General features: G+C 40.6%; 1 protein-coding gene across 1 annotated transcript in view; it reads right to left on the reverse strand.

The window, feature by feature from the left end:
- The window catches only part of LOC119652103 (voltage-dependent calcium channel subunit alpha-2/delta-3-like), a 222,664-nt gene that overhangs the window by 8,485 nt on the left and 187,618 nt on the right, over positions 1-26,561 (reverse strand). Inside the window, exons 5-7 of the mRNA XM_038056040.1 lie at positions 24,614-25,081; positions 24,160-24,441; positions 24,021-24,101 (exon numbers count right to left, since the gene is read on the reverse strand). Of these exons, the coding sequence (XP_037911968.1) occupies positions 24,021-24,101; positions 24,160-24,441; positions 24,614-25,081 (831 nt within the window). The remainder of the gene's footprint in view (positions 1-24,020; positions 24,102-24,159; positions 24,442-24,613; positions 25,082-26,561) is intronic.

Genomic DNA, 26,561 nt, shown 5'->3' on the forward strand with positions numbered 1-26,561 from the left:
CGTTCTCTGAATCTGCCCAAACGGATAATCGGAGAAAAGTCACAAAGATTCCGATTTGTTCCAATAAAATAAATAATGGTATATTACTATAGTTTAGAAATTTATCGAAAAGACTCCCTTAAATTTATTCCCAAGTATACGAACAGTATAAAAAGTAATAGTGCTGGGAAATATCACTCTTTTCGGAGAGTCAACTCATTTCGACTCACTCATGTTGTGAAGTCGACTCAAAAGGGTGCCACAAAAGAGTCAGCGTTATTTTCATTTGCCCTGTAGCACTATGAGCAAAATCTCGCATTGAAAACTATAACAAGTCGGGAAACCGGAAGCTGGACGCTTAAGATATGAACGGTTTTCTGTATTTCTTTTATGAAGGTATTTGAGTGTGCATTTGTCCCATTAGAACCTAGTCCGTAATATACGCATTTATTATGTAGGCGACTTTCTATTGATATTGACATTCAAAGTCTTGAATTTGAACGACAACTTTGACCTATTATAACTTTGTTAGTAATAGTGTGATTTCCATCAAACTCGATAGGATCATGCTCTATATTATTATAGAGCTCTACAGCTCTATATTATTATACTATTATTAACTGTATTTCAACAGATATTGGTATGTAGGGTATTTCTTAGCCTAGGCATCCAGCCTCTTGCTTTTTTTTCAGACTTTTCGGTTGGGTGCGTTAGAGAAATGATCACTTTCAACCACCCGTACTGCCCACCCATCCAACAAAGAAACTAAGACCGACTTCAAAAAGTATTAGCCGAGACCTTTCATTTGATACCCCACATGACTATATTTGGTGAAAAAAAATTACACCCCCTTTTGACATGTATGGGATGAGCGTTTGTGAGTCTTCCCACCAAACTTGGTATCAATCGCTACAACAGTCTCCGAGAAAAATGCGTGTAACGGACAGACAGATAGGTCGCGGAAAAATTGCAGCGGGCATGCGATGACTCTATGTTTCAGTGAAGCGCTTTGTGAGACGAAATCCCAATTTCTGGTGGAATTCAGATATTAAGAAATATCGGAAAACTGCCTCTGAGCAAAAAGATGCTCTCAGCGCAGAAGAAATCAAACTGAATTCGTTGAGCTAGACATGCAATACAAAATCAGGAGGAAAAAATTGCAAGTAGCTATCAAGAAGAGCAAATCCGAACATTTCAAGCGGATGTGTACTGAAGTTGATGTTGATCAATGGGGTGGCGCCTGCAGGTCGGTAATGTCATCACTGAAAGGCAGATCAACCGTCGATACAATCAATATGGTAGCTAATCTGGCTCGCGCTACAATACAAGATGACAAATGCTGCGCAGTGGTGGCACTCGATGTAAAAAATGCGTTCAACACGGCAAAGTGGACGAAAATCGTAGAGGTTCGAACCAAACTAAAGACTCCGAAGTACATTGTACGCATCGTTGTTGCATTTCTTCTAGGAAGAAGATTATACTGCGATCCGGACGAGGGACTAAAATTATTCCCGATGACGTGCGGGGTACCACAGGGGTCTGTCTTAGTTCTGTTACTGTGGTTAATTATGTAAGGTGTGACAACGGGCGCGCAAATGAAGCGATATGGGAGATCAATTCCTGTTTGAAAAGGTCCGATCTATCACTTGTTGAAAATAAAACGAAACTAGTGCTAATCAGCAAAAGAAGGAAAGACACAACCGTGAAAATTAAAGTTGGTGGACAAACAATTTACTTCCAAGACTCGCTTAAATACTTGAGAGTAATGATTGACAAAAGACTCAACTTTAAAAAACACATTGGATGCGCTGCAACTAAAGCATCTTCCATCGCTGTAACGATCTCGAGGATACTACCGAACATTGGTGTACCAAGACAAAGTCGACATCATCTTATTTCAAGGGTAGTTAGTTTCGTGATACTCTACGCAGTTCCAGTGTGGGCAACTGTTCTGGAACACAAATCAAACTGCGGAAAACTAGGAATGGCGTACCGATTAAGTGCAGTCTTCGATATCCCTTGACCGCAGTGCATCGGTGGTGGACAACTTGGCCACCTTATTTAAGCGAAGTATCACCTTACCGGATCGACCGGAGCGATCCGGATAGCTCAGTGGTTAGAGCACTGGGTTGTCATACGGAAGGCCGCGGTTCAAATCTCGCTGGGGGCAGTGGGATTTGTATCGTGACTTGACGTCGGATACCAGTCGACTCAGCTGTGAATGAGTACCTGAGTCAAACCAGGGTAATAATCTCGGGCGAGCGCAATGTTGACCACATTGCCTCCTACAGTGTTCTGTAGTGTACCGTTACGGTCTTGAATGAAGTGCTCTAACACACTTCAAGGCCCTGATCCAATATGGATTGTTGCGCCAACGATTATTATTATTATTATTATCTCCTTACCGAGAACACCAGAAACCATCCAAAAATTAACTGAAGGCAGAACTTTGGACGACAAAACCCGTGATTACACCCACCGCATATGTTCAAGGTGCGTGACAGCAGGAGGTGCTCCAGCACCAAAAAAGGGACCCATTCAAAAGAAGCTCGTCAACTATGTGATCTACACTAATGCCAAAAACGATAAAAGATAAGGTACAGGCGTACAGGAGCGTATAAAAGGAGTAACCGTGTCGGGGCTTATAGAGAGCAGAATCCCGATCCGGAGGAATTACCCTTCACCCAGCCTGAGGTAAAAATATTTGAGCTGTCCGAGTTTATCAAGGATAAGTACAACGTGCACCAAGCTATAAAGAATATGGTGAGGGTTATTAGAGTCCTCTATAATAAATCGCAGATAGAGGAAAAGAATACTAAGGATACGTCGAACCCCTGCTGTGCGAACAGGGTCACAAGTCGTACAACCGTACTACAATCGAATCACGGCGACATAAATGACTACGTGAAAAAGAGGGGGATTCTCTAAATAAGAAGAGTGCCTAAGAGAAAAAAAGGCGGACAGGATAATCTGAAAACCAGCACCAATAGTTCAGAAGGATGAAAGCATACAGCGAATGTAGGAAAGTTGACCAGCGTTGCAAAGCTGAAGAAGAGCGAAAACGAAGGATGGACTTACCAGCAAAAATGCGAAAGGAAAAGCAAAAGTGCGAACTCGTCCAGATGCGATTGTTGTCTCCATTGAGGGCAATCTGTCCTACTCGGAGATACTCAGAAAAGTCAAAGCTAATTCCGACCTAAAAGATCTGAGTGAAAATGTGAACAGAATCCGAAGAACCCAGAAAGGGGATCTCATGTTCGAGCTGAAAAGATCCAGCGCAGACAAAACTGAAAAATTTCGCACTCAGATGAAAAACTCACTTGGGGAGAATGCGTGCCCACAAACATGAGAACTACATACAATGTAAGGATCTCGATGAAGTGACATCAAAAGGAGAAAGTATGCACCAGCAGCATTGATCGATGCAGAAGGTGTTAGGAAAATAGCCATATTGCCAGAAAGTGTAATGCAATGTCTATTGTGCGAGGTGAGAGCGGGTATTGCTGGAAATGGTAAATGTCCGGAATTTAGGAGGCGCTCACTGCAATGAGAAAATGAGGTTTATTCAAATAAACCTCAATCATTGCAGAGTCGCTCAGGATTTACTTGAGCAGACCACGTTCGAATCTGAGGTGGGAATTTCCATCATAAGTGAACCGTATAGAAACCGTCACGGTGGCATATGGGTCACAGATTCGACTGGTTGAGCTGTAGGCTTGCGGTCGACAGGCCATACAATGTAGTGCAAGTCAAGCAGCCAGTGGTGGTGTGGTGGTAAGTGGTATATATGTATACAGCTGCTATGCCCCACCAAGCCTGACACTGTCTGAATTCGAGGAACTGCCTGATAATCTTGTTCTCGACACAAGGAAACGAAGTGCATAGACATAGTTTTGACTAAAGAAGGTGTTGTGAACACTTTTCAGAAAGGGGGTTCAGGTTCGGTTGTAGACCTGACCTTTGTCAGCCCTGCGCTGGCACGTGATATGTCCTGGTGCGTCAGCGAACGCTACACCCACAGCAATCAACAGGCGATCTTCTTTGAAACATGTGTCCAACCACTGGACAAAGACCCATCATGCTCGAAACGGAGAAGGATTTCAGACTGGTCTCAAAAACTTTGAATGAGCCGACCTTCATAGAGGTTGTGGTTATATCAACCTGATAACGCAGGCGCCTCTACGGAAAGAGCCGTCCCTGTAGCCCAATGCTTGTAACGCGTCCATGCCTAAGAGGTGCTCATTCCCCAGTAGAAAAACAAACTAATATATTAGTCTACATACGGAATATTAACTAGTCATTTTTTGAGTTTTTTCTTTTGTTTCTCGCCCTCAGCAAGGGTTTTTTTATTCTTTTTCGTTCATTCTTTTTGCACTATATCCAACAGACCGTACCTAACGTTCTTAAAAGGAACGAAACGCAACAACTCCTTTTACCCCTTCCTATATTTACATTTTATTTGAGATTTCGCAGAATTCTTCAGCATCTCAAGGGAATGACAATGATACAGAGATTGTATATATTGATTGAACGATAGCAATGACGGGAGAAACCTGTATATAATGATAGTCTTAGTTATTTGCACCTTAGAACTTTTTTACATAAGAAATTAAAATTGGCGGATCACAAAAAAAAATAATCCTTGGAATTTAGAATTGGGTCCCTAAGAAATTCAATGAGCTACACATATTATTAATTCCAAAATAGGAAAAGTATAAATACAGACATTTATTTTTAAAAGTTATATGATGAGCTGGAATGCCGCTTCTTGTGGAAAACTATTAATTTGCACTGCAAGAGCCGGTAATTTGCATACATATATTTCTAAGTATCCACTTTACCTTTAATTTATCTCTGCAGTGTATTACAATCTGCTCGTGAAACTAAACTATTATATTATGCGTTTCCATATTTTTCTATTAATTCCATACTTCCTCATATGAAACAACACCACATAAATTTATTCTGCAAAATGAACCTTTACTATTTCACCGTGAATGTTCTCAACGAACTAGTTTATTGGATATTTTCTCGGATGAAAGTGTTCACTCAGGGAGGAATATCAACAAATATTCTGTACTCATGACAAGAATTCTTCTGACACACAGTTTTATAACTTTACTCCCTTTTAACATTCGACAGACGACTTTATTATGAATATATTACGTATGTAGGTTGCTCTGGGATTATTATCTTTAATGTGGCGGCGGCTTCATTGACCCATTAGACGTCATGCAACTCTATATTTCGCATAAAATGATCGCTTCGATAAACAAACGTGCACGATATAAGGTTGCCCTGTAAATATACCTACCTAAACCCTACTTTATTACTAATAGTTTTTGTAGGTCAAATTTTTGTTTTTCCTGTGAATTTACAGCATTCCAAGAAATCATACAGAAAATATATTTTATATCTTTAATGATATGCCAATGCCTGAGATGCGAAGAGCCCATATGTACACATGTTGGGGAAAAAGAAATGTCGTATTTGTGATCGAAATTTGACGCTTTATTTAACATACTTAGAATTATCCGATTTTAAATCAAATATGCGCCATTTTGTTCGCAAACGTGTTGCCATTTAGAAGGCAACTTCATTATTCCTCCCTTATAACCCCCGCCCCCCTCCTTATTTGCAAAAAACTCAGACAACCAGACTGAACAAATGGGAGAAATACCATTTCTGGACATCAAAATAATTAGAAACGGAGAAGTCTTCGAGTTCGGTTTATTCAGAAAGCCCACAGCCATCTATCGGGCCATTCCTTGCAGCTATTTCCATTTATACTAGCATAAATTCGCGGTTTTCTATAGCATGATACATAGAATGCTAACATCCCCCTAAACATATCAAGATATATTAAAGAACTGGCTTATATAACGGATACAGCACCGACAATATAGACGAAATAATAAGAAAGAAATAAGGTATCAATAAAGAAACAATTGAGGTTGTAGCTTAGCATCAACGACAAGACAACAACGAGATCGAGCATTACATGCACCTCGTTGTGGCCCACAGTCAGTAATACACTTAAAGAATTTAAAATAGAGGCTGTCCCAATAAGCAGACATACGCAACTTAAAACTCGGTTTAGAAGCGTAAAGGATCCGAAATCTAAGGAGGAAGAGAGCGGGATCTATAATATCAGCTGCCCGGAATGCATCAGTATATATAGGCCAGACGAAGCGGTTGGTAAAAATACAATTCCAAGAACATACCAAAGAAGCGGAACCAACGGCAAAAAACCCATTACGGCATATCAAGTCTGCAGTCGCAAACCTACGCCAGGTTGTACACCGACATGGCCAAATGTTCATCTAGCTTATTCCAAAAACGGTGCTAATAGCATAGTTGCCTAAAACTGGGACATTGTTTGCACCATCAAAAGGTGCAAGGGAATCAATAGAGGTGCGCGCAGCATCACATTACCTGTTGAAAAAAGTGATATTACAAAGAATATAACCTTTCATTACCCTAACCGTATATATGATGTAATATCATCAACATTAAATACTAACACTAGGTAGCCGACTAGACGAGCTAGAGTGATTTACCCTGCATTTATAACATTTACAATGCACGGCAGCGCCAAATAGGTTTCAATGAACAACCTTTCATGCACCTTTACGAACGACCATTAGTAATAATAATAAGCGTTGACGCAACAATCCATATTGGATCAAGGGCTTGAAGTGTGTTAGAGCACTTCATTCAAGGTCGTAACGGTACACTACAGTACAATGTAGGAGGCAATGTGGTGAGCATTGCGCTCGCCCGAGATTATTACGCTGAATTGAATTAGGTACTCATTCACAACTGAGTCGACTGGTATCCGCCGTCAAATCACGATACAAATCCCACCAACGGTGCCAGCGAGATTTGAACCGCACCCTTCCATACGATAGCCTTGTGCTCTAACCACTCAGCTATCCGGACAACGACCATAACTCCACTTAAAATTTATCTTTCCTTTGCATAATTAAAAGTTTGTCTACCACGCATAAAATCCACACAACCGATAGTCGACATCGGCAAACGATAGGCGTCTCGGCCACTTGTGCTAATGCGATGTTAGGTAATGCAATGATTCAGGTAAAGTGGTGATGATAATGCGATGTTGTTAGATGTAATGTTTGGATTGCGTTCAGTGATGGTAATGTTATATTACACTTTAATGTGACACAATTTTTGTTATATTACATACATCATCAACCCAATCATGCATACATTTAATTATATCAGTTGGATATTTCCTGAGAATAAGATCTGTTTTACTGTGAAGTTAATACATTCTGTACTGTTCTGTGCACACACCCATAAACAAGTCGGGAAACCGGAAGCTGGGCGCTTCAGGTATGAAAGTTTTTGTTTGTTTCTTGTGTAAGTATATTTGAGTGTAGAACTATCCCATTTGTACGTAGCCCGTTAAGAACATGCATTTAGCATATCAGATTTAGTACTTCGGGCTGAAAATTTACACGGTAAGGCAAATTTGAGCTACTGTAACTTTGTTACTAATAGTATGATTTTGATCAAACTTAGAGATGATATGCTTCATATTATATAATATGCTACATATTATATTACTACCAACTTTTATAACTCAGACATAAACTTAAGGGGGGTTTTACTCAATTTTCCCAACAATACGGTAATGTACTATTATTAACTTAATTTGAACAGATATCGATATGGGAAGTAGAGGGCTGGGTACTGTACAGAGGCAGCTTCATGATTTTTTTTCAGATTTTTCGATTGAGTAGTTTCTGAGAATGGCTCCGTTAAAGAAATCATCACTTTGAACCTCTCCCATTCCCCGCCTTTTTGACAAATATCAAAACTAAGACCGGCTTCGAAAAGTACTAATCGAGACTTTCATTTAATACCCCACATGACTATATTTGGTGAAAAAAAATTTCATACCCCCCTTTTACATGTGTGGGGACCCCCCCTAAATCTCAACCTAGGAGGATATTACTCACTGCATGTCTGGAGGTCCACAGTTCCCACCTTCTCACCAAATTTCGTCGGTATAGCCGTTTCTGAGAAAAGTGCCTGTGACAGACAGACAAACAGACAGACAGACAGACATTGAACCGATTTTAATAAGGTTTTGTTCTACAAACAAAATGTTAAAAATGGTTTTGCTCATGGCCGAATAGTGGAATATCACAAATTTGAATCTCAAATTCTTTAAGTAAGAAACAGAAATAACAATGAAACCTAATTACTTCCTATATGGGCCTGTAACAGTCTATGTCAGACTATTACTTTAAATATAATGTCAGTATCACATTTCTACGTCCTAGCATATAGCAAATTCAAATGACCTACTTTAAATTAGTTAATAATAGTGGGGCGCTAACTAAATTTTCTAGTATTATGTATTGCTATATTATTTCTTTTACTGCTGCAGTTTTTCTTTCTTCTGGAATGAACATGGGCGTCCCGGCCAGCTTAGAAAAATCTAGTGATATATATACACAATGGAATGTATTATAATTGTAATGTTGTGTAGTTGGTGAAAATGAGCCCTCTTTAGCTATAAGTTTAAGCAAGCTAGAAATCACTAATTTAAATATTGTTAAGTATTGTGATACTCAATTTGATTAGGCTCCAGTTTTAGACAAAATTAAGTCTGTTATAAGAGGTTTTGTGATTCTCTTAAATGAAGTAATACTGTTTCATTTTACTATATTATTACTGACAATTCATGATTTATTAAAATTACATGGAAAATTTATAAGTTTCTCAATTATAGTGCGATTTGCACCTCAACTCTCGTTTAAGGCCAACATTAAATGGAACCATTAACAATAGACTAGAACTCTCATAGTTTGTATGATCAAAATCACAACTTGGTACATAATATATCGATATTATTAATTATCGGGAATGTAAAATACAGAAAAGTAACTCTGGGGACCGGCAAATTTGTACGAATTAGCTGGAAATATGAATAATCGATATACGAATTTTCAGGATTCCATATGTAAGCGAGTAAAATTGAAATCCGGACACCGTCGTATGAAATGCATAAGTGTTTAAAAAGGGACTAAAATGATTGCATTTTTACTTTCCAATGCAAAGAAATTTGAAGAGAAAGAATAAAATAAAACCTTTGTGAAGGAAGACGCCGCTGGGATTGACGGTCTCTTCGCAGACCTATTTATTGCTGCAACTGCAGTCACTGCAAATCTGGTACTACCACCCTTACGGAAATCTCGGGAATACAAGAATTTCCCAGCGAGTGGAAGAAGGAGATGATCGTCAAGATTCCAAAGAAGAGGACTCGCTTTGAGTGTGACAATTGGAGGCGTCTCTGCGTACTCCTTGCCGTTGCAAAGCTAATAGCTAAAATGATTCTGGAACGCATCAAAGAACATCTCGAAAACGTCATCGACAGAGAGCAGGCTGGTTTCCGCTCCAGATCTTCCTGCATTGACCATATCAGGAACCAACGGATAATTTTGGAACAGTGGGCGAAATTTGGATCTTCGCCGCGTTTGCTCTTCATCGATTTCAAGAAAGCTTTCAATTGCGTGAAGAGGGAGTATATCTGGAGTGTTCTACGCATGAGGGGCATTCCGTAGAAACTAATAACTATTATCAGAGCGACACATGATGGCGCAAAATATCACGTGTTGCATCGAGGCGAAATCTGGGAGGATTTTGAGATACTAAGCGGATTCCGCCAAGGTTGCATCCCGTCACCGATATTATTTCTTCTTGTTACCGGTGACATTCATCATGATGCCTTTTCCCCTCCGGAAAAATTCAATGAACGATGAAATCTTTCCTCAAACACCTAACGTGTCATGGACCTTGACCAAATGACTCTACATATGGAAAGAGAGGCAAGTAGAGATGGACTGAAAATAAACACCAATAAAACCAAGGTCCTCAGTATGACGGATCATCGCAGTCTTCCTATCTGCATTTATGGGCAATTTGTATATCTAGCGCGTGATTTCTGCCGACGCTGGCACCGAACTAGATGTTGCCCGACGCATTAACAGCACTAGATCCGCTTTGGCGGCCCTATGTAAAATCTGGAAATGCGGTTATCTAAACACTAAAGTCAAGTTGAGACTGTCCTGCGCTAGTGTATTTTCTGTGTTACATGGAAAGTGAACTCCACTGCTACTCAAAAACTCCAAAGTTTTCGTCAATACCTGTCGGACGATTGGTATACCCGGTACTGCTCAACATCCTGCACGCAGATAATATGCGCTGGATGGTCTCCTCTTTACAGTTGCATAACTTACGACTCGAGTCAAGGATGTACCGTTTGCAATTTTTTGCTGGGAGCGAAGCATTCTGAATTGAAGTTAGGAATGCTTCAGTCTCATAGAAAACTATACCATTAGTCAACCATTTGTTGGAAGTTCCGATGTCAATGCACGCCAGCAACACATTTTTTATATGGCCTCCGTGAGTGGGTTCTCTTTCCACATGTCGATCTTCTGTTGGACTGTAGTAACATTCGACATGGGAATCCATTCTCTGCTTCTCAAGTCCAAAGGAGATAATTTATTATCTGCCATGACGGTAGCCTGATGTATTTGGCAACAGGATTGTTTCTCATAGAAAAACTCATGGAGAGAATGCACTCGATTATAGTGCAATGTTTTTAAATCAAGTATCCCCTTCCTCCCTGGTGACGTGGGATGGTGATCTTCAATTTCTCGGCAGCTCTACTGTGCATATTGTTGTTTGCAAGAACTACCCTTACCCGTCTATTGACAGATTCTAAATCCGTATTACTCCACTGTATCACACCAAAAGTATATAGAAGGAGGGGAATAGCGCAGGTGTTGATTACCATGATTTTATTTTTCCGAACAGCTCAGTTTTCAGGACAAGATCCAGACGCCGTTCAAATTCCCACAGCAACGTAGATTTCATTATTGCTACAGCAGGTGTAGTTGTTTGCAATATGCCAAGGTAATTTGTACACGCCATTCGAATCCATACCCACAATTTGGATGTTATTTTGGTTGCATCCTTCGATGTCTCCAATCCCAACTGCATGCCAATATCCCTGCTGAACTGGGTGGTGATGTCCAGCACCCTCCTTCACCCACTCCTTTCTCTATTTTTCGACCCTTTTGTTGAGTCGAAATACCCAGAACGGTAAATTGTGTATGCTGTGCATACCTCTGTTATTCGTTCCAAGTTGTTGATTATGGAGACGAATAATAGTGGAGCGGCAACAGAGACCAGGCTATGAGCATCTGTCGCAATAATCTCGCTAGCCAAAGGATCAGCCAAAATTCTCCCAGACGGTGGGCCAAAGATCCCAAAATTAAAGTTTACTTCGGCAACTACTAAAATCACTGCTGCCGTTGATAGACTTTAGGTTGATGGTTTGGCTAGCGAGATTACTACTACAGAAGTCCACAATCTGATCTACGTTGCAGCTACCACGGTTATTCGCCTCCACAGTCGACATCTTGGAGCGGATAATAGCTAAAATGATTCTGGGGGATGCGCAGGAGGACTTTACCGTTCTGGGTATTTTGGTTCAATAAAAGAATCCAAAAGTTGAGAAAGGAAATTTGTCCTGTCACGCAACCACTTCTAGGAAATCCATCACCTAGAGTGCACAGATTGCGAACAATCTCTCCGATAGTGTGTCAATCGAAGAAATCCTCGAGGTACTGAAGCAGAGACTTGCGGTATGCTCCAATCGCATCCGTAGACTTCAATGCCTGGGCCCGTGATTGGGGTAGTCAAAGGATAAACGAGAGAGGACGTATACTGCTCCAGGCATTTGCCGAGTTGGATGTTGCAGTGTATCGAGCACCGCATTGGCAAGGGGAACTACTTGGTATGTCAGTGAGCATTACACCGACAGCGACCACCAGGCAATCTTTATTAAAGTCGCTGGTGGGCTAAGTGGCGGGTTGAATGCTCGCAGAAAGCGAATAGAGGTGCCGGGCTGGACGACGAGGGCATTCGAGCAAGGTACGTTATCTGAAGCTCTGGCGGATCATGACGACCTGAATGGCACGGCGACCGAAATCGCATCGAGAATCACGCGATGGGTGACCAATGCATGCGACGCTGCTATGCCCCGGAGGCGAGAGTTTGAAAGCAAACAGTCAAAGTATTGCTGGAATAGTGAAATCGTGGAGCTAAGATCAACATGCCATCCAGCAAGGAGACAGTTCCAGCGATCCAGGGGAAGACCCGATCACGAGAAGCACGAACGGGATTATAGGAAGTTGCGTAGCAGAATATCGAAGGCCATTCGTAGAAGCAAAAAAAATGCTTTAGGCGACTCTATGTGGATGCGAGCATAAACCTCTGTGTTATGGCCTACAGGCTAATTATGAAGAAGTTGCAGGGGCAAAGGTCGCCTCAGGTGACCTGTCCACGGCTTCTACGAAAAATTGTAACCACGCTCTTTCCTTACCATACGGGGAGCAAGTATCAAACGGAGACCCAATTCCAGGTGCAGGTAATACCTCGAGTTACCGAGGAGGAACTTCGGGAGGTCTGCGGGAGGATCAGCGATGGTAAAGCTCCAGGTTTAGATAGCATCCCTAATAAAGCACTGAAGCCGGCGGTCGGGACCAGACCTGAGAGGCATGCATGGCGGAAGGCGTATTTCCTCCACAATGGAAAGGCAAAAACTGGTATTGTTGCCCAAACCCGGCAAGCCACCGGTGGACCCAGCATCCTATCGGCCTATCTGTTTGTTGGACACTATGGGGAAAATCTATAATAGGTTGCTCTCTATCGTGGAAGACAGGAATGGTCTTGCGGATGAACAATATGGGTTCCGGAAAGCTCGCTCTACTGTTGGCGCGGTAGGAAGAGTGGTGGACTTGGCTCGAGAAGCAATGCTTTCTGGCAAGTGCTATGCCGTGGTGACGGTGTATATAAAAAATGCATTCAACTCCGCCAACCGGGTCACATTAAGGGGGTCATCCCGTGTGTCGGGTTGGAGAAATCGATTTTTTTTTGCATGAATTGTTTCTATATATAGTGGAGAATATGTGGGCAAGGGAATTTTCCGATATTCCGAGTCGTTCAGGAATTACAGTGTTAAACAAGTAAGGAGTTTGCAGCCGTGGCTAGAATACTCGATGAGAAAGAGCACCGAATTTTTTTTACCTGTTAGTTTTTTACCTGAGCCTTATAAATTCGAACATAGGTATAAATATAAAAAGATGGAAAACCAATCAATCGTCTAAACTTATTTGCTGTTTGGAATAAAAAGGATAATCCAGTCTACAGTGAGCACTGAAAGGCTTTCAAGTTATACTCAATTATATTTTGTTGTAAGTATTGTGCTGTTTTTGTGTTCAGTGATTTTTTTAAATAGATCATACGAAGGGATATCGCTTTAACGTTCAACGTCATGCTCGCACTAAAAAAACGAGTATTTCATGGGAATCGATACTTATCAGAGGAGAAAAAGGACTTCGCATCAAAATCAGCAAAGAAGCTTTTAGCAAGCATGAACATGGATGTTCCAATTGCGACAAGTTTTGTATATCGTATATTGGATTTTGCTGGAGTTTTCTCCGGTATTTCTGCAAATTTCTGTGAATAATAAAATATACGTAGTAGCAGAAAAGGGGCTGGAAAACTTACTGATAAGGACCTCACTACATTTTCTGGGCTAGCTATTCGTTGACACGCAAATTCGATAGAAGGAATGAAGCAAGAAATTTGGGAAACTTTCTTCCATAAATGTTCTACAGACGAAAATCGTCAGCATCAAAATTGTCCAGCAGGCGAGGACAGTTGGTGCCAATGGCGCAAAGCTAAAGGAGAACTGGATAGTTTCCATCACGAGAAGGCACCTTTGACTGAAGAAGTTCAAACAGTCATCAAACCAATCTACGAAGATTTGTCACGAGATGATTTCTTGAACAGATGTTTAGGAGCAGAGACCCAGAATAACAATGAGTCGTTAAATGCATTGATTTGGACTTTCGCTCCTAAGCACCCTCATTCTGGGGCCAAGGATGTAGGAATAGTCACTTTTCTGGCTGTAATTATTTTCAATGAAGGATTCAATGCCATTCTCAAAATCCTAGTGACAATGGGATGTCAATTTGGTCACATATGTTAGGTTTATGCCGACCGCCTAAATGAAGCGAGAATTTGGCGGTCCGAACGACGATCGACTGACCTCTCTAAAAAAGCCAGAGAGCAATAATCGGCCTTAAGAGACTTTTTTGAAGAAACGGAGGGTGCTCTCTATGGACCAGGTATTGCAGATTAATGCTGAGTTAAAATTTTACTGTTGATAATCACATTTAAATTTTCAAATGCGTTTTTCTCGAAACTGCATCTTGAAAATCGGCTGCCACTATAGCTCAAAATCTATCCAACCAAATTCTTTGAAATTTTCGCCACTTCTTTAATACATATTTCTACGGTCCGCAAACTAAGATAATTGCAATCGGACGGATAGTAGCACCAAAATCCAAAAAATTAAGTTTAAAAGCCCACCAAAAATTTACCTTTTAATATTTTCTAATTATCCTAGTTTGCGGACCGTGGAATATTGTCTACATTAAAATGCCGTTTAGTTTTTTTTCTTCAGATGAACACAGCGCCCTCTAGCGTGGCAGCAGAAAAACACCTTTTTTTGGAGATCAAGCTGAAAAATTTATCACATATACTAGAGATATCAATAAACATAGGGTGAAAAAATCACGTTTCTATCTTTATCCAGTCCTCCAAAATAATTTTTCAAAAAAGGCAAAAAAACGGCCTTCACACGGGATGACCCCCTTAAGGAGTTATTGGCCAAAATTAATGCACCCGGTTACTTAGCTAAGCTAATCGAGAGTTACCTGTCGGACAGAGCTCTCTGGTACGGGACGGATGACGGGCCCAATGAATACATCATTACAGCGGGGGTACCACAAGTTAGGTATTAGGCCCTCTGTTCTGGAACATGATGTATAATGAGGTGCTCCTGCTTCCCATAGCAGAGGAGGCCACGTTGGTCGGTTTTGTAGATGACCTGGCCATAGTGATCGTTGCAAAACTCCCGGAGGATGTGGAAGTTTATCCCACTGAGTCGGTCACGGCTTGAGGGGGCCAAATTGAGCCTGGAGGAAAAGACGGTGGCAATCCTCATTACAAATTGCCGGAAAAGAAATACGATCAGTCTGCATGTTAGAAACCAGATGATCGCCTCAAAGCCTGTGTTCATCACAGAAGTACACAATGACATGCGTGCAATGAAGAACATAATACACAATTTTGCCAAGTTTGAAGAAAATCCAATTATTATTAACAAAGTTATAGGGGGTGAAACATTGTTTTGTGAATTTCGTGCATTCTACAACCTGTATGACGTCATCATCACATATCAATTCATCAATATCACAACGAAATGAGTTCTTATGAATTTCGCAAAGAATTATTTTGTTTTAGTTTTTTAGTCATTTGTATATGAATATCAATTATTCCAAACAGACATGTGTATATGTAGGTATATAGTATATGCGTGCTAATGAAATTTGCGGGTAGTGCCTAATTCAGATAGATATAAGAAGTAAATCGGAAAGATGGGTACGATCAATTTATATACGTGCATATATGTGTACAGTATTCGGAACTAGGTAGTTTGTTTGTTTAGGGTGAGCGTAATATCTATGGCTGTAATATGTACGTATGTCTCGTAGTTTGGAAAAATATGAAGGAATATGTTGGATTTGTAGCTATATACGGATAGAAAAATGTGCCTTGAAATTTCTTACATAAGATGAACACAAAACCTTTATACCCGAAGTACGAGCTTCCGGTATTCCGACTTGTTAATATCTGATGTAGATTAACTTCTTCGCATTTGCTAATAATATTAAACTCAGAGGGTGAAGCGTATGAGGTTGACTATTATCAATACAGGGCTTTCCAACAAATGATTTATTTAAATTGCTTTTTAAAAAATAAGTGGCAATGGAATTTTTATTCGTTTTGAGAATGATGGGGTCCTAAGTCCGCATCAACTTAATGCTGAACCGGACCAAATGGGGAGCAACTTACTCCCTCTTTCCTGGTCCACGGACCCCTCGCTTAGGGCTTGCACCCAAACTTTTAAAAAAAGTCAAGCGACGACGGCTTTACGGTTTCTTACCAGGGCAGAGGCAAATCGTCAGACGCTGCCTCACCTCTGCCCTGGGAGGAGCGTGCCGTAGCGCTCAATATAATTCGTAGGCATGTCATGTTCTACGAATTATATAAAGGAGCATTCAACATCTGCGAGCCGCTACGGTCACGCTACTCCCAAGACAGAGGTGAGGCAGCGTCTGATGATTTGCCTCTGCCCTGGTAAGAAACCGTAAAGCCGTCGTCGCTTGACTTTTTTTAATGAAATTTTTAGCTATGTGATACGGAGCTGTCATGCACACGTGGCTCTTCACATCTTCTTCTTTTTCTTCAGCCTTTGTCCCATTCATAAGCGGAGTCGGTTCGTCGTGATCGGTTTCGGCATTTTATTTTGTCAAATGCCTGGTCTGGATGTAATCGCGAGGCTTTTAAGTTCCCAGTCAACATATCAAGCCACCGTTGTTTTGGCCGGCCTTTTGGTCGCCTACCATCGGCCGATGTTTAGACCAATCTTGGCAAGTGAATTGTAGTTTGCGCGAATTACATGACCATACCATCGAAGACGCTTCACTCGCAGTTTTCCCACGATCGGCTCAACCCCATATCGATTACCGATATCCCCACTTCGGATGTGATCAAAACGTGTCACGCCACTAGTCCAAAGCAACATCTTCGCCTCCATTACCGCAAGATCCCGTTCATTTTTCATTGGGCAGACAGACGAAATTGCGGTAAATTTTAGATTTGAGACGTTCGCTGATACGTCGATCACAAAGAACACCAGTTGTGGAATGCCCCTTCATCCTCCTCTCCCCTCACATAGGGAAACACAAAACCTTTTATACCTGAAACGTCAAGCTTCCGGTTTCCCGACTAGTTTTTGGCTTTTGTTTGGAATTTTGAAAATTTTTGTTCAGTTTAGTTCGTGCATCAAGGTCTAATTCTTATGTTGAAAATTTCTTCCTTTTCTTTTTCCTTCCTTTCTTCTAAAGAGCGCTACCGAGGGACATGGAATAGTGTTACTAGAAACTTAACTATAAAATGATAAACTTAATTTGTTTTCGCAGTGTGTTGCGAAAAAAATGGTCATGGAGCTTACATTGATTTCAGGGTCTGTATGTCTATCTACCACACGCACTTTTCCTCAAACACTGATTCAAGCGCAATTTGATGGACATACTTTCAGAAACAAATTTTTTTTTACGTAGATTCTAAAACGGGTGAGTGACGGTGAAAACGTGCAAGCGTGAGGGAGGATTTATTAAAAATCTGAAAGAATTTAGAGCAATGCGCTTACATAAAATCTAAGCCCCAAAATATATCCCATTTCGATATCTGCTCAAATAAACTTACTACTACTACTTACTAAGTATATTACCAACTTTTTGAAATTGGGTGGATTGGAGGAAAATCAATCAATCGATGAGAAGGGGTGTGCTAGTTAGGTAGTTTAGTTTACCGGGAGAGCCGCAGCTCCGAGCCTACGGTGTTCGCAGGCTTTAGCGAATCTTAGAACATTCTCCAGAAGCAGAGAGTGTGCAGATTCTTCATTGAAAAAAACCTTGCCAAGGTGTCTTCGTCTGAGATCTGAGGATGCCGGGCAGCTGCATAAAAAATGCAGAGCCGTCTCCTCCTCCTCCTCACATTGGCTGCACATTGTCGAAACCACTACCCCAATCTTTTCCATATGGTAGTTTAAGGAGTAGTATCCCGTTAGAAGCCCTACTAGGGTTTTCATGATAACAAAAAATGCCGCTCTAGTGGACCTAGGCTCTTTCACAAGGATTTTCGCCTGCCGGCAAGAGTCCAAATTTCTCCAGTCGGTTGCGTGAATCCTTGAAATTTCACCCTTCAGAGTAGACTTGACAATAGACGGTCGGATTCCAAGAGCTGGTTCTAGCCCCGCCATTTTGGATCCAGACCCTCGACGAGCCAGTCTGTCAGCCTCCTCGTTACCAGCGTAGCGTATAGCTGCCCCACCTGACCTTCCAAGTGAACATAACTAGTCCAGTCTTCCTAGCGTTCACCGTGAGTCCATTGCGGAGGCGCCAGCTGTGGATTTTATGCAGAGTTGCATTCAAGCGTCCGCAAACTTGCCGGTAATTATTACGACTGGGTTGTCCGCAAATGCGTGCGCGAAGACTTTTTTGTCCTCCAGCAGCCGCAGTAGGATATCCATTACCAAGAGCCATAACAGTGGAGAGAGAACCCCTCCCTGTGGGCAGCCCCTGAGACATCCTGCTTCAATAGACGTCTGGCCGACCAATATGTGGATTTTTCTCCACTCTAGCAGCGGTTCGATTCCATGGTGTCTTGCCGCATCACAAATTGCCGCGAATGAGGCATAATTGTCTTTTTCGAACATCGCCTTTTCAATTTTTGTTTTATGGAGTGCTGTCTCCGTGGATTTGCCTTTCTGGTAGGCGTGTTGTCTATGATGAAGTGGCCACTTAGGAATGTGTGTATCTCTTGTGAACCGATCTACTAGTCCTTCTAGTCCTTTTAGCAGAAAGGACATTAGACTGATCGGTCGGAAGCATTTTGCGTCTGTGTAGGTGGGTTTCCCTGGTTTGGGAATGAATAACACCTTCACATCACGCCATTTAATTGGAATATAAGCGTGTGCTAGGCATGCGCGATATATATTCCGAATACGTAAACCCAGAGCATCCATTCCCTCTATTACTAGCGCAGGAATGATGCCATCCGGACCTGCAGACTTGTATCTATGCAATGCCAATTTTACTCGCTCCAGTGATACTACTTTGCATGCCAGATTCCAGTCTCTCCGTTGAGGGCTGTATGCACCTGTTGGCCCCAAGATTAGATTTTGTATGTTGCCTGGGAAGTGCACTTCAAGCTAATGGTTTGCCGTTTCTTCATCGTTTTGTGTACCTCCCTTTCTGTAAACGTACATAATTCAGTTTCTGGCTACGTTCTTTGACCAGAATCCTCTTCAGCTTTGAGGTTGCCTCAAGAGACTTAGTCTCTTCGCAAAAGCGTCTCCATAATGATCGTTTAGCCGATCTTATACTCTTTTTTAGAGCTTTCTGGGCCTCTTTATAACGATTCCAACTAGCGTCTGAATCACAATTCAGAGCACAATTGAGGAGCATCCTTGTCGTTCTCCTCTGTTTTGCCAAATCCGAGTTCCACCATGGTATTTTACTCATCTTTGGCATCTTGAGTAGACAGCTTTCTTCGAAAGCTTATCTCATGCTAGTTGTGATCATCTGGGTTGTCTTCTCAATTCCAGCAATGGATTTGATGCGCTTCCCAGGTATCGTAACTGGGGCGCTCAATCCTATTTTATACATCACCCAATCTGTCTTCCGCGCATTCCGAAATGAAATCAATGCATCTGTGATCCGAGAGTGTGATATCGGTTGACACTCTCCACTCTCCCATCAGAGCCGCGATATCAGGAGATGCCACCGTGATGTCGATTACCGCTCGCCTGAGCGTTGACATCACATCATGCTATTACCCCCACGCCTCTGCTTTTGGCCTATTTGATAGCTCTGATGAATGTTCCACTGAGAACGTCTTCTGTGTCATAGGGAAAATATGCAGAGCACCATTGTATCTCTTTATCTCCCTGTTGACTTTTTATGGTTAATTTAGCCGATTTGGTGCCGCCATCACATAGGTCGTTAACCAAATTAGCCCGGTAGTTTTTGGGACTACCATGCAGGAGCGGGTTCGATCGCTTCCATTGGCTTGCAATAGGCCAGGATGTTGGAAGTTTGGGCCCCTTGACTACCCCATCAACAACCCACGGTTCTTGTATGAGGTATGAGGGGTGTGCTAAGTTTAAACGAGGCAAAATGAGCACCACGGACGATGCACGCAGTGGACGCCCGAAGAGGCTGTTACCGAAGAAAACAAGTGAAATTGATTAAGATAGCTAAGGCTCTAAATATATCAATGGAACGTGTTGGACATATCTTGCATGCTAGGATATGCGAAAGCTCTGTTCAAAGCCGATGCCACGCGAGCTAACAATCGACAAAAACAACAACCAGTTGACGATTTTGGACATTGTTTGAAGCTCTTCCTCCATAAAGAAAACTCGAATTGATGCATCGATCTGTGACAATGGACGAAACATGGCCCCATTATTTCACACTAAAATCCAAATGATCGTGATCTAAGCACGTGGTGAACCAACTCCAAAACGTGCAAAGACGCAACAGTCGGCTGGCAAGGTTATGCCATCAGTATTTTGGGATGCGCATGATATAACATTCATCGACTATGAGAAGAGATAATCGCTGAAACTGAGGCCTATTGTGACACTACAGACAAATTGTCTTGCCTCGCATATAAAGGTTTTGTGTTGATCTTATGTAAGGAACTTCAACGCATATTTTTCTATCCGTATATACTTACAAATCCAACATATTCCTTCATATTGTTCCAAACTACAAGCCATACGTACATATTACAGCCATAGATATTATGCTCACCCTAAATAAACAAACTGCCTATTTCCGAATACTGTACATATATATGCACGTATATATATAAATTGATCGTACCCATATTTCCGATCTACTTCGTGCACAAAAGCATATGTATGTACATATATAGTGTGTATTTTAAATACGGCTTGTTTAATGTACACACATATCTACCTGAGTTAGACACTACCCGCAAACTTCATTAGCACGCATATACTATATAGCTACATACATACATACATGTCTGTTTGAAGTAATTGATATTCATATAAAAATGACTAAAAATTTTCTTCAAACTTTACCAAATTGTGAATTATGTTATCTATTACACCAACGCCAAATTTTGTACTTCTGGGATGGACATAAAGGGGTTGCCGAGTAAATTTCTAAAATGTGAAAATATGCTATTATTAACTTTATTTGTACAGATATCGGAACCGGATGTATTTCGAGGCCCAGATTTCGTAGAGATACACTACTGTGATTTTTTTCCGATTTTTCGGTTGGATAGGTTCTGAGAACGAGACCTGTTACACTTTTTGAGGGTCACTCCCCTATGTTTCACCCAATGTCAAATATGGAAGGGAGTTTTGAAAAGTACTAATTGAGCCCTTTCATTTGATACCCCACATGATTACATTTTATGAAAAAAAAATGTTGCACCCTCCATTCACATGTATGGGGAGCTCCCCTTAAACTTAACACAAAATGGTGCCACTTGCTGTATGTAAAGAGAACAACAGATCACACACTCTTATCAATTTTTGTGATAATCGGTTAAGCCGTTTCCAAATAAATCGGGTGTGACAGACAGACAGACGGACAGACACTGAATCGATTCTAATAAGGTTTTATTTTACACAAAACCTTTAAAATGTTATCATAAGATTGTATGACCGCTGTAATCGTTGTATCGCCCTCAAAGACAACTATATTGTATTATAAAATCTAATTTTATAAAAAAAAATTACATCTACTTTTTTGTTAGCCTACAAACTTTTCAGCCCACTTGGTATTTGTGTAAATGACTATTGAAACATGGTGCGGAATTTAATTTTACATTATTATGCAAATGCAATTGCTATTAATTCGAAGTCCCTCACATAAGGAAAAACAAAACCTTTAATACTTAAAGCGTTCTGGTTTCCCGACTTGTTTAATTTTTTATTTTATTTGATTCCCATATAGCGGCAAATCAAGGTCGAGCGGAAGCCCCATAGGTGGTACCGCATAATCATACGTCCTGGGAAGGAATGAAGTTGAGAATGCAAGGATCGCACCCGCATTCCCGAACTCTGTCAATGCAGAGGCTTTCCAGTGTGTCAGCTTTACCCAAACATCCATGAGTGTCAAACTATCCTAAGTCGAGGTGTGCTTCTATATATCAAATAATTTATGTGCATGCTTGTTTTCCTTCAATAGTCCGGAAGTAGGACGTATCACATATTATGCATATGAGGACAACACGGTTCCATTTGTAGGTGACTTGTAGCGTATAGCGTATATCATACGATTCACTTCCACTACTTTAATGTGATGTTGATTATATTAAATATCAATATCACATTAAAGTAAAGTGTCTTAGAATGCAATTTACTTGAAGGCCACAACTTTGATTTACAATTATATTCTGAATGCTAGTCGGATTTTCACCAAATTTTTAAATATTGCGCTCCTATGATGATCTATATAATTTTAGGATAAATTTAAGGAGGTTCCAATTCCAACATTGCCCTTTTGTATATATTTTTTATAGATGCAAAAAACGAGTCATCTCTTTTGTGACTAACTGTGTGATAAGTTCCTAAATAATAATAATAATCGTTGGCGCAACAAGGCATACTGGATCAGGGCCTCGAAGTGTGATAGAGCACTTCAGTTAAGACCTTAGCGGTACACTACCGTACACTGCAGGAGGCAATGTGGTCAGCATTGCGCTCGCCCGAAACTATTCCGCTAATTTGACTCAGATACTCATTCACAGCTGAGTCGACTGGTATACGACATCCAGTCACGATAACAAATCCCTCTCTCACTAGTGAGATTTGAACCGCGAAATTCTGCTACGACAGCCCAGCTGAGTCGACTCGTATCCGACGTCAAATCACGGTACAAGTCCCACGGCCACCAGTGAGAATTGAACCGCGACCTTCCGTACGACAACCTTGTGCTCTAACCACTCAGCTATCCGGACACAAAGTACCTATATGATCGCCTCAAGTCTCAATTCTGTGGTTTTCACAAGGGGCTTCATATACATGTCTGGAATATGAATTTTTTCATTGCTATGAAGTTAGAGGTTATTGAATACAAAAAGATTTATTGAGCTAGTAAAAATATTATTATCAAATTCTTTGTTGAGATAACCTTGCAAAATGTACTCTACACCCATGAAGGCCGTTTATAATGTCGGTTCCATAATTGAGTTTGAGCAACCCTAAAAAACTTGTAATTACGTAAATCGCCATACCTATTTATAGAACTTTTAAGGCTAATAGTATTTCCCATGAAATGTGTTATAAGACCTGTTTAGTATTTAAATCTTCGACAGCGCTTGTTGAACAAAACGTTATTAATCCATTCAATATCTGCCTGTTACAGCCGATTTACTCGAAAACGGTTGAACCAATTGTCGCAAAATTTGTTGAGAAGATGTGGTCTATGAATCCCTTTATATAGTGCAAGCAACGCCATTTTGTGCTGAGTTTGAGGAGGGGTTTCCCACACATGGGAAAGGGAGGTGTAAAATTTTCTTCACCGAATATGGTCATGTATGACATTAAATGAAAGGACGTTGAAACTTTTGCATTTCACGAAAATTTATTACACTCTCAGAGGTGTATGACATCATCAACAGACAATATAAAGTGAAGCTATACGAAACGCGGGGTCCATGGGGATATTTTAGTTTTCCTTTTTAAGCTTTTTTTAGTTATTTGTATATCAGTATGAATTACTCGATGCAACCATATATATGTGCTAATTAAGTTTGCGGGTACGGTCCAATAGAATAGAAATGCGTGTACGTTCGTATCGTGATATTTATAATACTTTAAATGCATATATGCATGGTTGCATTATTCTAGTTCATGATGGATCAGTTCTTTGAACACATTTTATAAAAATAGTTCCTTTGTTTACTATAGTTCTTTTTAAGTAAAACTATTAAAAGGAAAAGTTTTCAGTTTAACTATAGATTTTATTTATTTAACGGTAGCAGACACGTGTTTCGGACACAACGTGTGTCCTTCTTCAGTGCTGGGTTTGTAATAATATAGCTAAATTGGAAACTTTTCCTTTTAATAGTTTTACACTAAGATAATGCTATAGTCTACTAGTTACTATTATGACCTGAATTCACCCTAAACGTTTCAGATAATTCGTGGGAATCAACTTTTTTGTTTTTATTCTTTTTTACTAATATTTCAAACAAATGTTTATTTGTCAAAATCAAAGAAGAAAATAAAAATGATTTTCTACACTTACATCTACTTGCGGTTCACTCGTTCCTTCTGTAATTAGCATAATTGCTTGATTACATTGACTGCCGTTTCCAGATTGATTATACTGAAATAAAACGCCACGTCATCATTTCGTTCCTTTACTTGAATAGAGTAAGACAAACCCTATGTAACAAACCGAAAGCATACTCCAATCCAGCAGTGAAATTAACTTTATGTTCCAGTTTGGTTGCCTTTACGGCATCTTTTATCTCTTTAATATTGTCTGGAGTAGCTGTTACCATCTTATCTCGAAAGCATGGTACGGGTGACGTGACACCATCCGCAAATGTCACCAAATTAATGAAGTCATTCTCTCCTAAGGTGTCCAAAATAGCAAACGCAACAGTCATGCTAATTTCAAAATTAGTCTCTGATATTCCAGACGATGCTTCTAGAAGGATAACCTACGATAAACGAAAAAACTATATTTGTATGAAATCCGCAGCTCGAACAGAAATTAAAAAGGAATTTACTGATCTCAAGCGCTTTTAATAAAAACTAAAGCATGTATCGAAATTTTAAAAAAAGTACAAATAACATAAATTTGATCTGGCAAAGTTTAAGTTTGTCACATACCACATCTTTAGGTGATGAAGCTGCCTGCACAAACCAATTCTGTGCACGAAAATCATTTATTTGTTTACTTCCTTTCGAACCTTCAGGAGGCCATGCTGTTCCCGGAAAACGCCTTAAAAACCCGGAACTCGATCCAAAATATTGCCATGAGAGCGCAGGATCTCTTTCTAGATTATTTGCAAATAAAGGATCTAGATGCGAGCTCCATGCCAAAGAAGCTTTGACTTCAGGTGAATTTAAATCTACTCCATTTGGCACTAATATCGAACTTATACTTAAATTTACAGGCAATCGTTCAAAACGTCTCATAAATCGTAAGTCCATATGCCGCGCCCCTTCTGCTAATCTGCCATCTGAATTATACTCATTGATTCGTCTTGCATCGTAAACTGTCGATGTTGGCGATGTGTGTTGAGATTCTCGATCTGAATCTGAAAGTGCAGCTTGCTCTGCGGAGTCCATTATTCGCTGAAATGGAAAGCAAGAGGTAAATGACACTGTTAAGACGTTAAAATTATCATTATTAACTCATTAAGGAAGCATTTCATCAAATGATATATAATATGTATATACACATAAGTATTTCATCAATCTATATATAATATGTATATACATATAAGTATATGGTTGCCTATGTAGGACATAACGCGTCGACCGAACATACGTATTATCGTTGCCGCAATTCACTTATGCTCCTCGTACGACTTTCCCAAGACCTTGCACTCTTCCACCACTATTTGGCGGTATCTAGCTCTAGGACGGCCTGATATAGTGAATTGAATTCCATTGCAACGTCTGCAATGAAATTGTCGCTCTTTCTCAATGTGTGACCTATCTAGTGCCACTTTCGCATTCTAATCAACACGTCTACGAGTATCTGTCTGCGCAAAATCAAGCACGGCGGCTTTACTTTGGTTGACCGAAAGGAACAGGCATGTTACATGGTTAAGAACCGTGTTCCTTACACCTCTGAGGTTCATCATCACTGTCAACGTCCTTGACCGGATGACCGGAACATTTGCTCACCTGTAAGTTTTTCAGGGTCGGTATATGGTTCTGAAATCGTTATTATTAGTGGTCGTTACGAAGCGGACGGCGTCGATAATTTGGTATTTGTGGAGAAGAATATGAATTGGAATATGTACATTGATATTTAAAAAAAATGTGTATGCCAGCGCAGAGAAATTTTGTATTTGTCAAACATTGAAAATACGCCAAGACAATGACCCAAAACCTAAAGCGTGAAAAAGACGCCTGCGGTATTAGGTTGTTGGTCATGAAATGATTTGGTATTAAAATTTGGAACGACTGTAAAGCTTACAAAAATTTATTTAATTAATCAAAATAGGTGCCAGCCGATTCAAAACACTTCTCCCAGCGAGATACAAGAGGATGTATGCCAGTTTCGTAGAAGTCCAATTTTCAGGGGTTGATAAACTCGTCGAAGCCAATTTAGATGACCTCTCCATTCTTCAAATGCTTAAAAAAGTGGTAGTCGGTTGGCGAAAGGTCCGTTGAATATGGTGGATGAGGGAGAGTCTCATACTGCAACTCGTTCAACTTTTGAACCGTTGTTCTGGATTCTTGAGGTCGTGCATTGTCGTGAAGGAGTATCACATCATCTCTGTTGCCGTTGAATACTCAATTTTTGGTGCATTTCCTCGAGTTTGGCACAGTATTTCTGTATATTTATCGTTTCTCCAGGTGCCAAGAAAGAATAGTGGATAACTCCAGCTGTAGACCACTAAACAGTCACCATTACCTTCTTCGGATGGAGGCTCGGTTTCGGCATATGTTTCGGTGGCTCATTAGCATTTAGCCATTGTGCTGACCGGCGACGATTGTCGTATAATACCCACTTTTCTTCACATGTCACTATTCTGTGGAAAAATAAAACGCTTCTGTTGCGGAAGAGTAAAGAACTACAAATTTCCATTCGTATTGCCAT

This window comes from Hermetia illucens, chromosome 3 (assembly GCF_905115235.1).
Source record: "Hermetia illucens chromosome 3, iHerIll2.2.curated.20191125, whole genome shotgun sequence".
In the NCBI taxonomy this organism is placed as follows: Eukaryota; Metazoa; Arthropoda; class Insecta; order Diptera; family Stratiomyidae; genus Hermetia; species Hermetia illucens.